At 45.7% G+C, this 17913-nt stretch overlaps 1 protein-coding gene across 7 annotated transcripts in view; it reads left to right on the forward strand.

The window, feature by feature from the left end:
• The window catches only part of mllt10 (MLLT10 histone lysine methyltransferase DOT1L cofactor), a 31663-nt gene extending 17529 nt beyond the window's left edge, over positions 1-14134 (forward strand). Inside the window, exons 11-20 of one of the 7 annotated variants that reach the window (XM_086101642.1) lie at positions 3703-3857; positions 6483-6600; positions 8991-9063; positions 10036-10235; positions 10530-10679; positions 10786-10832; positions 10990-11276; positions 11953-11976; positions 12061-12145; positions 12220-14134. In XM_086101642.1, the coding sequence (XP_085957768.1) occupies positions 3703-3857; positions 6483-6600; positions 8991-9063; positions 10036-10235; positions 10530-10679; positions 10786-10832; positions 10990-11276; positions 11953-11976; positions 12061-12145; positions 12220-12234 (1154 nt within the window). In that variant the 3' untranslated portion in view covers positions 12235-14134. Of the gene's footprint in view, positions 1-3702; positions 3858-6482; positions 6601-8990; positions 9064-10035; positions 10236-10529; positions 10680-10785; positions 10833-10989 lie in introns of all 7 variants that reach the window. The other 6 variants (XM_086101643.1, XM_086101641.1, XM_086101645.1 and 3 more) reach the window with 6 other exon arrangements.
• The last annotated feature ends 3779 nt before the right edge of the window (positions 14135-17913 follow it).

Genomic DNA, 17913 nt, shown 5'->3' on the forward strand with positions numbered 1-17913 from the left:
TGTGTGTGTGTGTGTGTGTGTGTGTGAAGCTACCCAGCTTTTTTTTCCCTTCTTCTTTGTGTTCGGTTGCTTGGCAACTGCTTTGGAGTTCCCCTCTGCTGGAGGAAATGGTTCAGTACAGCTCTCCCATCCCGCATTTCCGCTTTCTTCCAGGATTACCACCTTTTTGTTTCTCCCCGCTGTCTGCCAGCTCTCTGCTCTTACCTTGTTTCTCTGCTTCTCACATCCTTCCTCTTCTGATGACGCTTGCTTGTTTTCCAAAATGATACCGATCTTCTGCAACTGAATCTACCGAGACATGATGTTATTTTGTTGATGTGTCTTGAGTCCTGAGAAAAGAATTGTATTCACCTTAACTCAAGTATTCATGTTTTTGTTTTATATATATATGTTAGTCTCCAATTTGTAATTAATATGTGTGAGGAATTTTCTTTTTATTTTGCTTTGATTTGGACATTACGTTTGCTGATGTTGACTAAAACTGAAAATACACCAAAGATTAGCGGTCCGATGAAAGAACGTCAACATAGCTGCTTAACCCTAAACTCTAAATGTTTTGTGTGGGATATTCGAATGATTTCATGTCGCTGCAAACTTGTGTACTCCAGATTGACCACAACTGTATGTTGAATGGCGATAGCCACTACAAAGCCATTTATCATTTCATACATATGTATTACTTTTCCTGTGTCCTGGTTACATCGCGCATATATATATATATATATATATATATATATATATATATATATACACACACACACACAAAGAAATCTGCATTTGTGAAGCTGCACATTTACAGGGAAGTCCGTTTTTTTTCTGCTTAGCAATATATGAAACGTGTGTTTTTGGATTTCTTTTTGTTTGAATTCCAAGACGAGGCAGGGACACAGGACCAACTCATTTATTTCTGCTCTGGTGGTCAAAGGAAAGTTAGCAATTCCCAACGTGTGGCACATTTGTTGCCTTTCCCCATTGTACGATGCCATTTGTAACCACCGCTGGTGTGGGAAGGTAGGGGAAAGGCGGCTGATATGGCCTTGGCATTGTATGGGTGCGTGCGTGCATGTTAATCATGTGTTCGTCTTCACACTGTAAATATTTAGCTGAGGGTTAATGTAGGGCAGTTATGGGGAGAATCCTTGGGTGCCCTCCCTCCCCCCATCATGCGGCGTCCTCCCACCATGCTGATGGATAGATAGTTAGCTTGATAGATATGTGCCGGTGGGTGGTGAGGGGCAGGGCTTCGTTTTTGGTTAGGTTAATGTTTGACGGTGGGGGGCAGGGACGGGACTCGGGTGTTTGTGCGTGGTGTGGTGTGGACATGAATTTATTCTGGCCAATGTGTATGTGTGATGGAGGGAACGAAAGTGGATAGATTTTTTTTTTGTATCCCACCCCCATTTTAACAAATTTTAACATTTTTATTTGTATTATATTTGTTTTAGTTTAGATTATTTTTTGATACACCTCATCATTTGTGCGCATGTGTTTTCAAAGGGTTATAAATCAGGAAAATATTCTTTGACTTTTTTTTAATTGAGGTTAAATAACTGAAAAATGTTTCTGTATTTTTAGTAGTTCTGAATTGTTTGAGCCATCTCAGAGTCGACTTGGCAATCACGAACCTTGAGGGTGATTGTGCTTCACATCATGAATAACTATTCACGAAGCCAAAGTTTTTATTTGAACCACTTATCCATAACTTTTAATGCACATGCACGGTTGCGTGCGCGCACACACAACACACACACACACACACACACACACACACGGCTCTCAATGTGCAGAATGAATGAATGGCAAATGAATGTGAGTTGCACCATGCTTTTTCTACATTTCAAAATGATGCAACAATTTAGTTTGTCGTTGAAATTACAATCGAGAAAAGAACCACAACATTTTTTTTCAAATGAGCAGAAAATTAATATCACCTCATCTTGCTCCCTATTTTAAAACGTCACAGATGTTTTGAATGGGAAAAAGGACGGAACTTTAGCGCTGGCTCACGCAGGAAAATGCGTGTCAGAGTTCTCGTCAGACCTTTTGAGCAAGTTGAATGTCCTGTGGCTGAAAAAAATATTTATCTTATTTGAGTGTTATGCCATGGGTGCAGTTTAGGCCATTTTCCTCTGGCATGTGTATTCCTAATTTCTTGAAATAATTGGAATACTGATACTTCTTCATTTAAAATGTATTCCCATCACCTGAAATTGTAGCAAAAGAGTGCCGGGAATTCAGCTCTACTACGAGCTCATTTTAAAAATATTATTTATACGTGTGTGTGTGTGTGTGTGTGTGTGTGTGTGTGTGTGTATATATATATATATACACACACACACACATATATATATATATATATGTATATATATATATATATATATATATACATATATATATATATGTATATATATATATATATATATATATATATACATATATATATATATATGTATATATATATATATATATATACACACATACATATAATTTTTTTTTCTCTAAAAATAACCGTGCCAGCATTCCTAATAAACAATCCTCAATGTTTAAATGAACCTCGAGCCCGTGATACATTCGTGCACCGTGGGCTTTTACTTGCGCCTCAGTGTGCGTAAGAAGCTTTTCATTGTCATATAAAACGAATAAATGGCGGAGTTGGTCTCGCATCCAGCTGCTGAACATCTCGCAGGAGCGCATGCCCTCTGAGTGACTGCAAGCCCAGCTTTTGCTGATCCATTTTTCTGGTGCATATTACAAAGTGTTATAAATAGTATGTAAGCCCGTGCAGTGTATAGATGCCCCCCCCCCCCCACCCCATCATCTCCCTTCTCCCCTCCTGGCACAAAGATCTCTTGTTCCCCCTGTGAATGTATGCTGCCCTGAGCCATTCAGGCTTTTGTGGGACTGAGAGGCCCTCTCTTCCCCCCTACCACCACCTCTGCTGGGGTCAAAGGGGGCCGGGGCAGGGCTTATCCTGGTTAGCGGCTGAGCACAGGAGCGTGCGCATGCGCGCGTGAGGCATGCTAAGATAAGAGGATGAGGCACACACACACACACACACACACACACACACACACACACACTGTAATATTGTGTTTTACTTGTTCTATTTGGTGTTCTTTTTTGGGGTGCAGGGTAGGTGAATTTCCTGCACCTTTCAGTCCAAAAAGAAATATTTGTATTTACTTCATCCCTTGTAGTTCATTTTTAAGATGTTAGTTTCAACTCCTTTGAGAACAGCGAAGCTTTGAATGTCATAGAAAACCTTGAAAATTGTTTTGAAATTTATACAGGAGACCTGCCAAGCTGTTGTTGTTTTTTGTTTAAGCTTTACTAACCAGAGTGGATATATTTGGGTCCAAATTGTTAGCTGAGCACAGACTGTTGACATTTCCTTAAGCATATATATATATTTCCAATTTCACCACTGTTTTGTTTCATTGTGAAATGTAGGAACCCCAAAGTTGTGTGTGTCTTTGTGTGTTAATTGTTTTCACACCTTCCCCAAATATATATCTGGGGGAAAAAGTATTGATCAGCAAAGCACATCCTCGAAGAGCACTGACACGTTTTGATTCGAGAAACCATGTTAATGTTTTGTTCACTTAGCTTTGTAGCTTTTTTTTTTTTTGTATTCTGGTATCCTTATTCAATCGTGTGTCTGATCTTAATCTGAAACACAGGTTTTCAACTGACTGTTCACAGGTGTTTTCTCCGGTGGCGATGGGTCGTCTTTGTCGGGCCCTGGCGCTGTCGCCATGGGCGGAGTCAACTCAGACCAACTGCAACCCGCACCTTCGCTGGCCCCTCCCTCTCCCTTCACCGCCACCGCACCCCTGACCGGCACGGCCACCACACACGTGAGTCCGAGCACAAGTGGCGTGCCAATGACACGCAAGCACACTTCTCCTTCGATTTGGCTCTTTCTCGCCTAGAAATTCACCCGCGGTTTATTCAACACCCTCTGTCAGGCCAACATTTTTTACGATGACGTGTAGATTAACTGCGGCAGCACCCAAAAAAACCCCCAAAACAAAACACCGCTCACTAATTAAAATAGCTGCACAAATAAATCTCTGCACGGCACGTAAACTATGTGCCAGGCACATGCGTTCTGACCTTGTATGAATTGTCTCTTCTCTGTGAGTTATTGGATGGCTGATCGCACTGGGCATGCGCTGAGGTCTTGAGTTTTATTCACAATTCAGGAGATTCCTTTGCCCCTTTGCCAGCCTGTTTTGATTACTCGTGGCCTTCAGAGAAAAATCCCGAATTCTGGAAAGTCAAGTGATGCTTTTTTTAATTTTTTTTTTTATTATAATCCTGACTAAAGTTAAGGAATGAAACAAATTTTCAGAGAAAACATCCTCATGAAGCTCAGTATGCCTCAGTATGCTCCGTCCCCTCGGAGCCTCCGCTTCGTTCTCGGTACCTCTAATTACGTCTGGTCCGCAGACCCGAGGCGCCGGGCAGGTGTGTGGGGCGGAGGAGCTCAGAGAGGGAAGGGAAGGTGGAGCCAGGCCATTTCAAGATTTCAAAACAAATCATTGGATCTTAAAAATTATTATTATTTTTTTTACATATTGTATATGATACAATTTTAAGGCTACATAAATGTCATTCTCATCCTAATAAATGTACCTGAAAATATTTTGGTAGCTTTTTTTGAAGCACCCTTTAACTGCCCTATAAAGAGGGAAAGGGAGTGCTTGGGGATGTGTGGGGGGGGGGGACACTAATCTGTCGTCACCGACCTCAGTGTCCTTCTTTTCAGAATGTCCTCAGAGAGAATTTTCTGTCAGTGTCCACACAACTCCATTTTTCTCCTGTGTCCCCTTACCACCTTTTGCTCTCTGCTGCTTGTTCACACATCCATCCTTTCTCTCCCCCTCCACTTTCTCTTTTACCCCCTCCCAATTCATCCTTCTCTTTCTAACTCTCCCTCTGTTGTCCTGTGATGTAATGACATCTGACAAGCACCACAGTAGGGATAGAGGGGCTGCTCTCAAGCGTGTGTGTGTGTCTGTGTGTGTGTGTCTGTGTCTGTGTGTCTGTGTGTCCGTGTGTCCGTCCGTCCGTCTGTGTTTTGGGTCGTTTTGATTTTTCAGGCCTGACATTTATCTTGGCCAGTACCTCTCTCTGTTCCTACCGAACAGGCCTTGGGAAGCGCAGGAGACATCGGCTATTTGCTGTGTGCATATAGAGGAGTTTCACTGTGGTCGAGAGAGGAAAGTAATTTCATCTGTGCTGTGTGTTGCACACAGAGCATATTTGACAATAAAGCTTGACTTGACTTGACATTTGGACTGTATAGTGTGTCCATGTTTATAAGTGAGAGAAAGGGAGACCCATCTAAAGAAAGCGTGATCAACTCCTGCGCATCTGTAACACACACACACACAAAGTTAACCCAACCAAAGAATTCCGACAGCAGTCGTTCGTGTGTGTTCAAGACAGACTCAGGCCATTTGTTACTTTCAGTCCACTGGGCCGCTCCGGGCTGCCTGTTACTGGCTATCCGCCTAGGACAGAAAAAAAAGGGAGAGCGCAGGAAGGACTCCCCCGTAGCACAACTGTCTGCACCTACGCCCGCCCAACCGTGCCTCTCAAAATCAGATCGTTTCCATGAGTCAACTTCTTAGAGAGGGTGTTTTGTTGACTTGGCCTTGGTAGCATTATGACAACAACAACTCTGACGATCCAATGAGGCGACATCTTCAAAAATAGTTCGATGCTGTCATTCACGTGATGGTGGGGGTCTTTTCCATCTGTCTGATAGGACCAAAGCAGTCTGGCATTTTGTTCCCTCCCTTTCCCTATCTTTCTCGGCCCCCTAACTCAAACCCCACCCCTTTGCTCCACGGCCCTTATTTGGGAAATACCTTAATTGGATTAAACTCTATGCATCAGAAACACTTTGTCAGCATGTCAGCGTTGTGTCGCTTCTCTGAGGGGCTTTAGGCCTCACGTGTGAAGCAGGACAGAAAGATGTGGCGTTGCCATAGTTTCTCGTTTTATCTCTCCCCCTCATGAAAATTTTAGGAAATTTGTGTCCCTCAATCGATATGATCTTTTTTATTTTTTCTAATCAAGCAGAATGTTGGATTTTTGTTTTTAACCTGAATAAGGGTGTTTAGACTCTTACTTTATCCACCGTGCACTGTATTATCTCAGCACTACGAATGCTCTAATTTAAAAGCTATTGAGACTAATGGCTACTTGGATGAATACAATTATCTAATGAATGAAAATTTTTCTCAAATCACTATATCCCTTTCAGATTCTACACTTTCATGATATATCATATTTATTTCAACATCCTCTTCATGATTCCTGAAATTAATGATTTATTTTTTTGGGATTCTTTTTTACTTTGTAGGAAGATCGGCAAAATTATCTGAATGAAGACTTTGAACGAGGGAGTTTATGAGGAGTTAGGAGTTTTTTTCCCCTTTTTGATTATTTCTGTGTCTTTTTGTCCTCAGGTGAGTGCCCTTCCAGGGTCAGTTTTCAACATGGCTCCCTCACATATGTTTGGTAACCGTCTGAATCCGAACTCGGCCATGGCAGCGCTCATCGCCCAGTCGGAGGCCTCACCCGCAGGTTTGGAGCTTATCCATGTGACACAATCATGTGTGCGAGAGGGATCGGAGGGTGGGGGGGGGGGATAATGGATTGTCACCACCCCCTTCTCGTGGTCCTGCACAAAGGTCATGGGTCAGCGCTGGTGAAATTTTCAAGCTCCTCCCCATGAGCTCTTGTGGAACCCCGCCCCACCTCCTTTCTTCCTTGGGAACTATCGGATGAACACATGGAGTGTCTTTTGTCATGCACTAAGTTTGACACGCTTGCGGTTTCTCCCGAAGAGGTTTCACAGTGAGAAGCCTTTCAAAATGAGAGTAGTTTCTTCCTGAAACCAGAGATGAGAATGATTTCAAGAAGAAGAGAAGACTTTGGACGTCTGATGCCGCCACCATCAGTCAGATCCTTTCTGACCCGCAGGTTAACTCGCTAATCAGGATGAATGACAGGGCCACAAGGATGTATTGTGCGTGTGGGCGTGGGCTCAGATGTCTGTGTGCGCGCGTGTGCACGTGATGTGTGATGTGCTCGGTTGCGAGAGGGTAATGGTATAGAAAGTCTTAGTGTAATTCTTAAATATGATACGCAGATTGGGAGCAAGAGATCGTCTGGCGGATCGGTGCGGTGTCTGTCGTGGTGAAGAAGGAGCTGAGCCAAAAGGCGAAGCTCTCCATTTACTGGTCAATCTACGTTCCAACTCTCACCTATGGTCACAAGCTACGTGTCTGGACCGAAAGAACAAGATCCCGGATACAAGTGGCCGAAATGAGTTTTCTCCACAGGGTGTGCGGGCTCTCCCTTAGAGATAAGGCGAGAAGCTCCGTCATCCGGGAGGGGCTCAGAGTCGAGCCCCTTCTCTTCCACGTCGAGAGGAGGCAGATGAGGTGGCTCGGGCATCTGATTAGGATGCCTCCTGGACGCCTCCCTGGTGAGGTGGTCCGGGCATGTCCCACCGGCAGGAGGCCCCGGGGATGACCCAGGAGACGTTGGAGAGACTATGTCACCCAGCTGGCCTGGCAACGCCTCATTCGATGCCACATTCTTACTTTGTATGTGCAGGCTTGACTCGGGGGGATTCCAAAATTGCCCCCGCCTCAAATGTAGACTTTTTCATTGCTTAACATTGCTATTCAAAATGATTGCGGGATGTGGATGTGAAGGGCCCCACCAATGGCTTTTCCATGTGTCCCTAAATGCCGATCACACTTCCGGTGTTTTTCATGTAAATACACGTGGCGCATCTCATCTCCCCAATCTGTACCGCTCAGGGCTTCAGATGCGCACACAAAGTATGGAAAAGAAATGTGTGAACGATAACAACAGGATTTGGTAGACAAGCAAATTGATTTGAATTGAAAGAGTGGGGGATATGGAAGAAAACCAAAGAATCATGATTAAATGCCAGTCGTTTGAAGTATGCAGGGCACACATTATTTCCACTTTAGGAAATTGCATGCCTCCGGTACAGTATACATACGGGCTTTTCTTCCCGCCGTATGTTTGCAAACAGGCGTGCGCACGCGGGTGGAAGTTGCGCCCGTTTACTTTGGCAGCCGACTCTCGTTGCCTTTTGTGCGCGCGGTGGGAGGCGCCAGGATGCAAAGGGTTACGAAGGGAATGCACATTTGCTCTCAAGTCAAGGCGAGCACTTTGGCGCTGACCCAGTCGGCTAAATGCTTAGATTGACTGTTTTAAGTAGGGGGGAGTTTAGTGCTAGCATGTAAATGCAAAAGTGTCTGCGTGTGCATGTGTGATTCATTACTCTCTCTGAGAGAAATGAAAGGAAGCGTCTGGCCAGCGGCCCAGAGGAAGGCGGACAGAGAAGAGAGCGAGCGGGCAAGGCCCACTGGACAGAAACAGAAAAAGAAAGAGAGAGCTTTTGAATGAAGTGGCGTGCGTGTGTGTGTGTGTGTGATGGTTACCAAGCAAATTCAACTTTTGCTCTATGCCGCTGGATGAGGACGTCACCCCCACTGCGCTCCCTCTGCCGACATTTGTGCAGAACCCAAGCAAATTCTCGCCCTGTTTTGATTGAGAGTTGCATCGACGCAATGAAGTGAAAATGGAACGTAAACCCACAAGTTTCCTCTGCTCATCAAGTCAAAGGAGACAACCTTTTTGTTCAATTGATCGCAATATCTGGCTCGGCTTCAATCACTGGTGTTAATTACAAACCACTTGTAGCGTTTGGTTTTGGCTTTCTTCTGTTGTCTTGACAACGGGAAGGCAAAAAAGCCGCATCTCTCATCAAGTCGTGCCGACTCTACAAGGCGGGCGGGTCGTGCGTGTGCCCGGATGTTTGTTTTCGTGCATGTTTGTGTTGCCCCGAAAAATGAGTTTGACCACTTTTTGTCCAAAGTGTGCATCCGGCTTTTTAATGGAAAACATGTTGCGCGCGTGTGCTTGCATAGATCAGGAAGCCGGAGACACCGGCGTCGGTGTGCAGGGCTTCTCAATAAGGGCTTCTCCCAAGACCACGCCGCGGTGAGTGTACGCACACACTCACAGATGCTCTTCCTCCCTCCATCCCCATTTACATTCCAAACTGACCCCCCACCCGCCCCCACACATCCCCCGCTCTGCTTTTCCCTCTGCTGGCCCCCCATCTCATCTTTCTTCCACTCACGCCACACACGCACACACACACACACACACACTCCCCTATTTAGTGCCTAGAGGCAGTTCTCGCTCTGTCAGCCAACGATAACCTGTGTTTTTGAAGGTGCTAACCAGCCTTCTACTGCAATTGTATTTTTCTTGTTTTATTCACACAAGGAAAAACATTTTGTTTTCACCTAATGCTTGCTTTCGGGGAACTGTTTGACATCTTCGGTCAAGGTAGGAATACTAATGACAGAAATCTTTTTTTTGTTTTCTGTGGGATGGATGATTTCGTTATGAAGGTTGGTGGAGACAATGTCATTTTAGTATTTCACAGCCAAAACATTTTGTTTTACCCGTATATAATAGTAAGGTAATTCTTGATGATGGTGATGATTGATTATTATGGTTTGGCAATTTCAAATGAAACTAGAGATTTGTAGCATTTATTTTTTTTGCACGTGAATGTAATCTTGGCTTTTTTCAATCATTTGTGTGTGTGTGAGGAGTGATACAGAAATGCAAAACACCCTTCTTAAAAATGTATCCAGAGATTGTGAACACACAAACACACAGCGATCTTCAATTTATCAATGTTGTCCACTTGCATCTTTGATTTTGCACGTCCTCTTTTCTCTTACGCTGTCTCTCTCACCTCACACACGCACACGCACACACAGACACAGTCTGGCCCCTGTTCATCAGAGGCCACTGTAACAACAAATTGATGTCGTTTTATAGCCAGCAGTGTCCATGTTTGTCTGACATTTATGTTTGGTCGTTAATCTGCCTATTGACCTCTCTATCGCCCCTTTTCTGTCTGTGCTCGCATTCTCTGGCTCTCCTTTTATTCAGCTCGCCAATTGGCGGCCTGCAGATCCGCTATGACTCGTCAGGGTCGTTGCCGGGACCAGGGCTCGGGTTGCTAGGGGCCGGGGGAGGCGGCGGCAGCGGCGAGACGCTGCCCCCGGTGGCCACCACCATAGAGCAGCTCCTGGAGAGGCAGTGGAACGAGGGGCAGAATTTCTTGCTGCAGCAGGGCGCGCAGGGCGATGGTGAGTGACAACACGCCATTTGCGCGGACATCCTTTGGGGGAAAGAGAGAGGCCGACCCCCTCAGGTTGAAGTTCTTGTGTTTGGCAAGTCCCGCTCCCGCGTCAGGTGGCCCTTCTTGGCCTCTGACCTCCCTCTCTATATACCAAATCGGTCAGTGGCGAGTGAGAACGGGCCGTATGAAGTCTGTGCAGTGTAGCATTACCGTCTTGTCGCCGGTGCCGGTTTGAAGGACCTCTGACGCGACGCGCACAAATGTCAACTCAAATGCGGTCTGTTTTCTCTCTGTTTGTCAGTGGTGGGCATGCTGAAGTCTCTCCATCAGCTGCAGGAGGAGAACAGGAGGCTGGAAGAGCAGATAAAGACGCTCACGATGAAGAGAGATCGACTGCAGCTTCTCAGTGCTCAGCTATCAGTGCCTTTCACGCCCACCTCAGCCTCCTCTGGTACACGCGCGCGCACGCACACACTGATAAGTCAGGATTTATGACAAATGTACAGACCACTGCGTCTCTGCTTTCATTGAAGTACCGTGATCGCATTTTGTTGTAGATGTAAAGGGGATGGCCTCTGACTCATCGTTACCTGTGGCAGCTCAGGTAAATCACTGTTGGAATGAAAATGGCATCAATTTATTCTTGTTTACTATGCCGAGGGTGTTTGTGTGTGTGTGAGGGTGGGGGTTGGGGGGCACACTAAAGCGTTTGACCTGTTTTAACAGGTCAATAGTTTAGCCTGTATCTGTATTCCTTCTAGGACAGCGCGTCATGTGGCGGCCACAGCAGTAGCGGCTCTACCTCTTCCCTGTCAACCCCCCCCTCACTTTCTCAAAGCCCACCTCAGCCGCAGCTAAACGGCATCATCGCCGCAGGGACCACCCCAGCCGGGCTGGGGAGCATGTCTGGACTGATGGGCGCCTTTGGCGGCGGAAGCGCGCTCGGCATGGGGGGCATCTCTGGCACTCTGAACGGAGTGATCCAGACGCCGGCGGGGACCGGAAGCCCTCACGCGACGGGAGCTTCAACCGTGCCTGTCAATAACAGGTAGTGCAGGCATCCTTGCTCGCTAGCCCACTTTTGCCCTCTGCTATCCGGTTTTGTTTTCCACTCGTTACATCCCCTCTTAGTCCACATCATATCGATAAAATCCAACTTCAGACCTTTGTGTTGTCACCATCGTTGTCTATTTTTTTGATGCGGTTTTCGCTGGCTTGATTTTTGTCGCGCTTCCACTAACGCTTCCTTCCATATCTTTCACTTCAAACTTCATTTTGCGCTTTCTGCGCTCTCCCAAACGTTCCCTGGTGAAAATCATCAACGCTGCCGAATGCTCACTTTACTTCACTTGAAAAAGTCATTGTTTTAGGGCGGCCCGGTCCATCGCGTGGTCAAACGTTAAAAAACAAAAAACAGACACACAGCGAGAGCCACGCAGTCTATTTGCGCCATTACAAAGTGTTGCGACCGACTCGCGTCAGCAACACGTCGTCCTGAAATAATGTTCAGTGCGACATCCAAATAGCAAAAGATTCAATAGGCCTTAGTCCGTACGTTCTCAACGCCGATCGACTGCGCCGCCGACAGACTCGGCCAGCCTAAAATAAGGACGGAACGATGGCTGACGTGCCCACCTCTAATGAAATGTGACGCTGTTTGGGATCTTCATAGATGTTTTTTTTTTTCTTCCCTTGTTTCCTTTTGCTGGCATGTTGGACTGTAGCAGCTCTGCAGTTAGTAAGAACGGGTGAGACAGACGGGAAGTTTCAAACTCATTTGCTTTGTAAGGAAAAATGTGTCCAACTTGCGACTCCGTTTCCCGCGTTGTCAGTTCTGCGCGGCTCAGCTTGGCGGACCAGCAGAGGCTCCTCCAGCAGCAGCAGCTCCAGCAGCTGCTGGCATCCCAACCCTCAGCGGTATGCCACACACGATGAGCTACTTGATGCTTCAATGCAATGAATGATTGAAGCGTTGTCCTCTCTTCTCTTAGGAGCACTTGCATTGACTTCACTCCTCTGTCCCTTCCTCGTCTCTCGTCTACAATGGCGCTCGCTATCTGTCTGATGTTGACCGTTTTCACACCATTATTCCCTCCTCCGCCCCCTCGTGTTCTATTTGCGCCGCTGTTCTCCCAGCAGCAGCTCTCGCAGTTAATGGCAGCAAGAGCCGCCGCAGCCCTACACTGGCCACATTTCCTCCATCAACAGCCCCCAACTGCTCTGGTACACTTGCATGCATACCTCAAAAAAGGACACGGAGGAAGGCAATTGCGCAGCAGGAGAAGACAAGACATGTAGTGTTTGGACATGAATGTCATTATCCCTGCAATTGATCAGACAAATACAGGACTATGCCCCTTCCCCATTTTTTTTTTTTTTTTTTGCCCGTCATTTTAAAAAGCGACACAGAACAACGTATTGCACGGGGAGCCTCGGAACACGATACGGGCTTGCACACTTCACACCGTAGGGGAGTCGCGGGGACATGATGTCATTCGATGGGCGGCGCTGAATGGCCAACTGTCATTTTGGATGATCGGGTTCTCGTCGAGTTGAGAAAGGTCGCAACGTGCGCGTTAGCCCTCGGATGCTTTTCCTCCCACCTGATCGGGTCTTTCTGCTACATCACTCTCTCAGGGGCCTTTTAGCACACGTGCTTGCAAAAAAACACTGTGTTTTGTCCGAAAAAAACAAAACGGCGGAATCCCTTCGAATATAGCAGATGCGTGTTTGGCATCTGTCCGGCAGTGTCCCTTAAAGGACAAAGATATTCTGCACGTTCCCACTATGGCCACCCTGCCTTTTTGCAGCTCCATTTGTGTGTCCTCGTGCCAAGTCTGGCTCCGTCGCCACCGAAGCCTGCTTACCACTCTCTCCTTTGGGGGCCGCTCAAGAGAGAGCTCGCTTCATAGGGCACAAATGTCCACAGGAGGAGCGACAACGAAACGAGCATACCATACCTATGCGTGACAAAATGCGGAAGTGGTCATCCTTCTCAAACGAGTCCCCTAGATGCACCTACCTCTTCAGCACACAGGACCTAACTGGCCGACAGCAGCCGGCCAATAAAAATCCACAAGAGTCAGGACCGGCCAAACAACGTCGATGCTAAAAGTGCCTGAGCTCAAGCGATTTTCTTTTTTTTTTTCCCCCCCTAAAACTTTCACCCCGCTCTCACTGCTATCTTCATGCTGCTGGCAATTAAGCTGTGTTGCCAAGGCAACCGATTATGAAACACTGATGTCTTGTCGCTTAAAACCAGGAAATGTTATTGATACGTATTCTCCAATATTCAAGCTCATTTTTGCATTGTGCTTTTTATTTGTGTGTTGATGTCACGGGTGTGGGATGGTTTTGTCTTGCAGATGTTGCTATTGAACATCTCCTTGTCGTACTGTGCAAAGTTTGGTGTTCTTATTTTGGCTCCCCGTTCGCCCTTTGATTGACTTTGATTCTGATTCACGTCTTCATGTTGATCGTTCATGATGGGGGGAGTGTGTGACTGCAGCTGTTTAAAGGGTGGGTGTGGGGTTCGTTCTTACCTCTTTAAATGTAAATAGATATTTTTCCTCATTGGCTGGTGGTGTACATAAGGGTCGATCGGTGAGAAGCAAAGCCAATGAAGGATCAGTTTGGATGTGTGATTTTTGTATTGGGGGGGTGTTGGAGGGGTACTGGACACACAGTATTAATTTATTTTTATATGTGCAGGGACATTGTGTTTCTTTTTTTTTTTTTTTTAGGTTTCACACTGTTTTTCTTGACGTTTTATACTCCAGGGCACCGTGTTTTTTCACCTGTGCACAAAATGTTTATATCCGTTTGTACAAGTAAAAAGAAAAAATGACGGGCAGGGGAAATGACTTTGTTTTTCAAATAACAAATTAAAGAAATACTCTGGATGAACTAACGGGCTTATGTCTTTTCAAGGAGATGGTTGACAAGAGACATTCACAAATTTATAGGTACGAAAAGCAAAGCTCGGTCTTACTTTCCGACGACTACGTTCCACAAACCTGCCACTACAAAACCTCTTGTGCCAAGGCACTGAAAGTTAAATCATGCATTTCTTTCAAAGTAGCATTGCAAGGGTTCATATTTTATAAATGTGCTCATTTGTGCGCAGTTTCAATGACTATAATTTGTAACACTTGGAAGCAAATCGGGCGGCCCGGTAGTCCAGTGGTTAGCACGTCGGCTTCACAGTGCAGAGGTACCGGGTTCGATTCCAGCTCCGTCCTCCCTGTGTGGAGTTTGCATGTTCTCCCTGGTCCTGCGTGGGTTTTCTCCGGGTACTCCGGTTTCCTCCCACATTCCAAAAACATGCATGGCAGGCTGATTGGACGCTCTAAATTGTCCCTAGGTGTGAGTGTGGGCGTGGATGGTTGTTCGTCTCTGTGTGCCCTGCGATTGGCTGGCAACTGATTCAGGGTGTCCCCCGCCTACTGCCCGGAGACGGCTGGGATAGGCTCCAGCACCCCCCGCGACCCTAGTGAGGATCAAGCGCTTCGGAAAATGGATGGATGGATGGATGGAAGCAAATCTTCAGGCGAGAAGTATTGTGAAAAAAAAGTGAGACATTTAGAAGAATCGACTCGAGTAGAAATGTTTTGTGATATTTTCAAATCCGTTGACAAAATGCTTAATATCTGTTTGAGATTCCAAGTATTTCACAAAGATATTGTTTTACTATATTTGACAAATGTAAAGGATAACGTATCGTTTCAACCTTGATTTTTATTGAATAGGTGTGTGTATATATATATATATATGTATATATATACACAAACACACACACACATCAATGGTGATAATGCGATGCTAGCACGAGTGAGGTTAGTCACCATGTATGTGGTTCTTTGTGACAAAGAACATATTAAATCCTGTGAAAATATTTCACAGTGCCCACTCTCTGGAGGGGCCATAAACACCATTTGATTTAAAGGCAGTTGACACGACCGCAGACGATTAAAAAAAAAAAACTTGAACGCCTTTATGTTAGATGTGTGGGGAATGAAAATGCAGCAGTGGTAACCAAAAGGATGAGAAAATTGGAACACACTCGATTGTGCAACTTAGTGCCACAAGTGTGACTGAACATCATTTAAACAATGTTTCAAGGCTGCTGTCCTAAAAACAAAATGTGCATGCTACACACACACACACACACACACACACACACACACACACGTTTGATGACTTCCAGCTGCTAAGAAGGAGCGTGTGTGTGTGTGTGTGTGTGTGTGTGTGTGTGTGTGTGTTAAAGGTGGGGGTACCACTCTGCTACATCTGCTTCTGCCCTGGTAATTAAAAGCTCACTTTGCCCCTCCACCACTGTTTCCTCACCCAGCCAAGATACCCCCGCCACCACCACATACACCTCCCCTGCATTCACGACACACAAAGTAACCCGAATTCAACAACAAGCCCCCACTTTTCTCCTCTCTTTACCGACCACTTGGTCACTGCCCCCAAAATAGCCCCATCCCCTCCCCCGCCTTTACGCAGTATCAGAGCTGTCAATCAAAGCCAGCCTGTTTAAATAACACCCACCACCACCACCGCCACCTCGGACCTTCTCTTTTATAAGCTGCTTCCCAACACAGCAGAGCCACTGTGTCCATCATCAGCCCTCCCTTCCCCCTCATCCCTCGAGTTCGGTTGGCGGGGAGTCAGGCTGGCTGGTGGGGGCTCGTACCGGCTGACGGAGGACCCCCGTGTGCCGCCTGACCAGGTGCCTGATGGCAAAGTCAAAACATGACTAAGCCCCGGTGGAAGAAAACAGGAGATGTGTCTGCCTGAAGGCCTCAAGCGGGAGGGTTAAGTCCCCGATGATTAGCCCGGTGCGGGCCACATAGCTCAGCTGACACCGTGGCTGTGGATGGTGATGTGTATAACGTGCCACAAACTAATCGAAGGGGAAAGGCGCATTTGCCTAAGAAACGGACACAAATCACATTAGGTATACCGGCGTCCAATCGTATTCAATCCTGTATTTACTAATATACAATGTGTTCATACTTTGTTACTGAACAGTGTCCAATAGGTATTGATTTGACATGATTTTTGCAGGTCTAGTGTGCGGGGTACTACTGCACCGCATCGTTGTGACTACTGTCTCCAATATTTTGACTTGTGAAAAACGGTGACCCAAAAGTGAAGTTCGATACACCGCTTGACATAAATGAAAACATCTCATTTGAAAACTAAATCAACACGAGAACAGTTTTGTTTTGTTTACGATAAGGCATGCGTGGAAGCGTTTCCAATTGTTTAAAAAAGAAAACCCAAATGTATTTTAAAATAAAAAATGTTTTGATTTATCAACTTGCGTGACCATGATGTGTTTGCGTACTGGCAAATCACATTTGCAGTCAGTTGCTCACATTTGTGGGACTATTTTGTAGTGGAGTATATAGTATACCATACTATCCAGATTGTGAAATGAAACTCAAGGTTTTCCAACAAATCCGTTTGGGTGTATTCATTTGTGCATATTGATGCATATTTGATCTCTTACTGTTTTTAAATGACCAGCTTAATGTCTGAATTGTCAGGACCTCGAATTGGATTTGTTCTGAAAGGCCTGCTCATTGGACAGAATTTATTCCCATCGTTTTTAGATCCACACAGCCTGAAGTACGCCATGTATTCATAAATACTCTCGATATGATGCAGTGCAGCGTCACGGCATTGTAAATTGTGGTACGAAACGGTGTTTATTGAGCCTCGCGGTGTTACGTTATCTGTTTGATTCAGCCCTCCTTACATTTTGCAGGGGTCTCTCTGAAGCGTCCATTGATGATTTTTATGACAATTGTTAAAATATGACAAATTCTTTTCAAAGCAGATCCTATATTTTTAACCACATTGGTCTGTTGTAAGTTGTTCTCCACTATTACACAAAAATCACCAACCTCCAATCCTCCAATTAAATATATCAATCCCTTGAGTAAAAACGTTTGTGGTGCCATGAGTAACTTCTATACATTTGGGGAAAGATTTTTGGTTAATGTAGCTACATTATTGAATTCGATCATCTATTCAAATTGAGGCAGCAAAGAGCAATAAATACGGGGGGGGGGGGCAGCGGCTCAAGAGTAAGAAACCATTAGCAAGACGAGGTGGCCGTTGGTGTGTACAGTAATGCAGTGTAAATCATCACAGAGTGGCTGTCATTAAGAGGCTTAATCCTGGCTGGGAACCTGCAGTCAGCTGCCAGGGGCCCCAGTACGGCGCCCTGAGGAACCAGAGCTGCCAGATAAAGCTTTGGGGTCTATCGAGGCAAGAGGATGAGGACAAGCTCAGCGTTTGGGGGGGGCGGGGCAGCTGAGGCAATTCCCAGGGAACCGTGTGTGTGTGTGTGTGTGTGTGTGTGTGTGTGTGTGTGATTCCCCCCCCCCCACAGGTCCCTCTCCTGTAGGATAATGGTGGCGAAAAGAAGCAGCAGGCTCCTGCTACATCCCTCTTCGTTCTCAGACAGCTTGTATTCTTCTGCAAAGTGACATTCTGCTGATGCACACACTCATGCGCTCACACGTACACACACATCCGACCATACCTCCCATCGAGCCGATATTTTTTTTTTGATACAGAAAACAATGTTTGATCAAATGTATTTTTTTAAAGTGAAATTTTTGTTTTAAATACGAAAAGCATTTTTTAAAACCTGCCCAAGAAATAAT

Source organism: Hippocampus guttulatus, chromosome 21 (genome assembly GCF_054856545.1).
Source record: "Hippocampus guttulatus isolate MCC_2025c chromosome 21, RoL_Hgut_1.0, whole genome shotgun sequence".
Lineage (NCBI taxonomy): Eukaryota > Metazoa > Chordata > Actinopteri > Syngnathiformes > Syngnathidae > Hippocampus > Hippocampus guttulatus.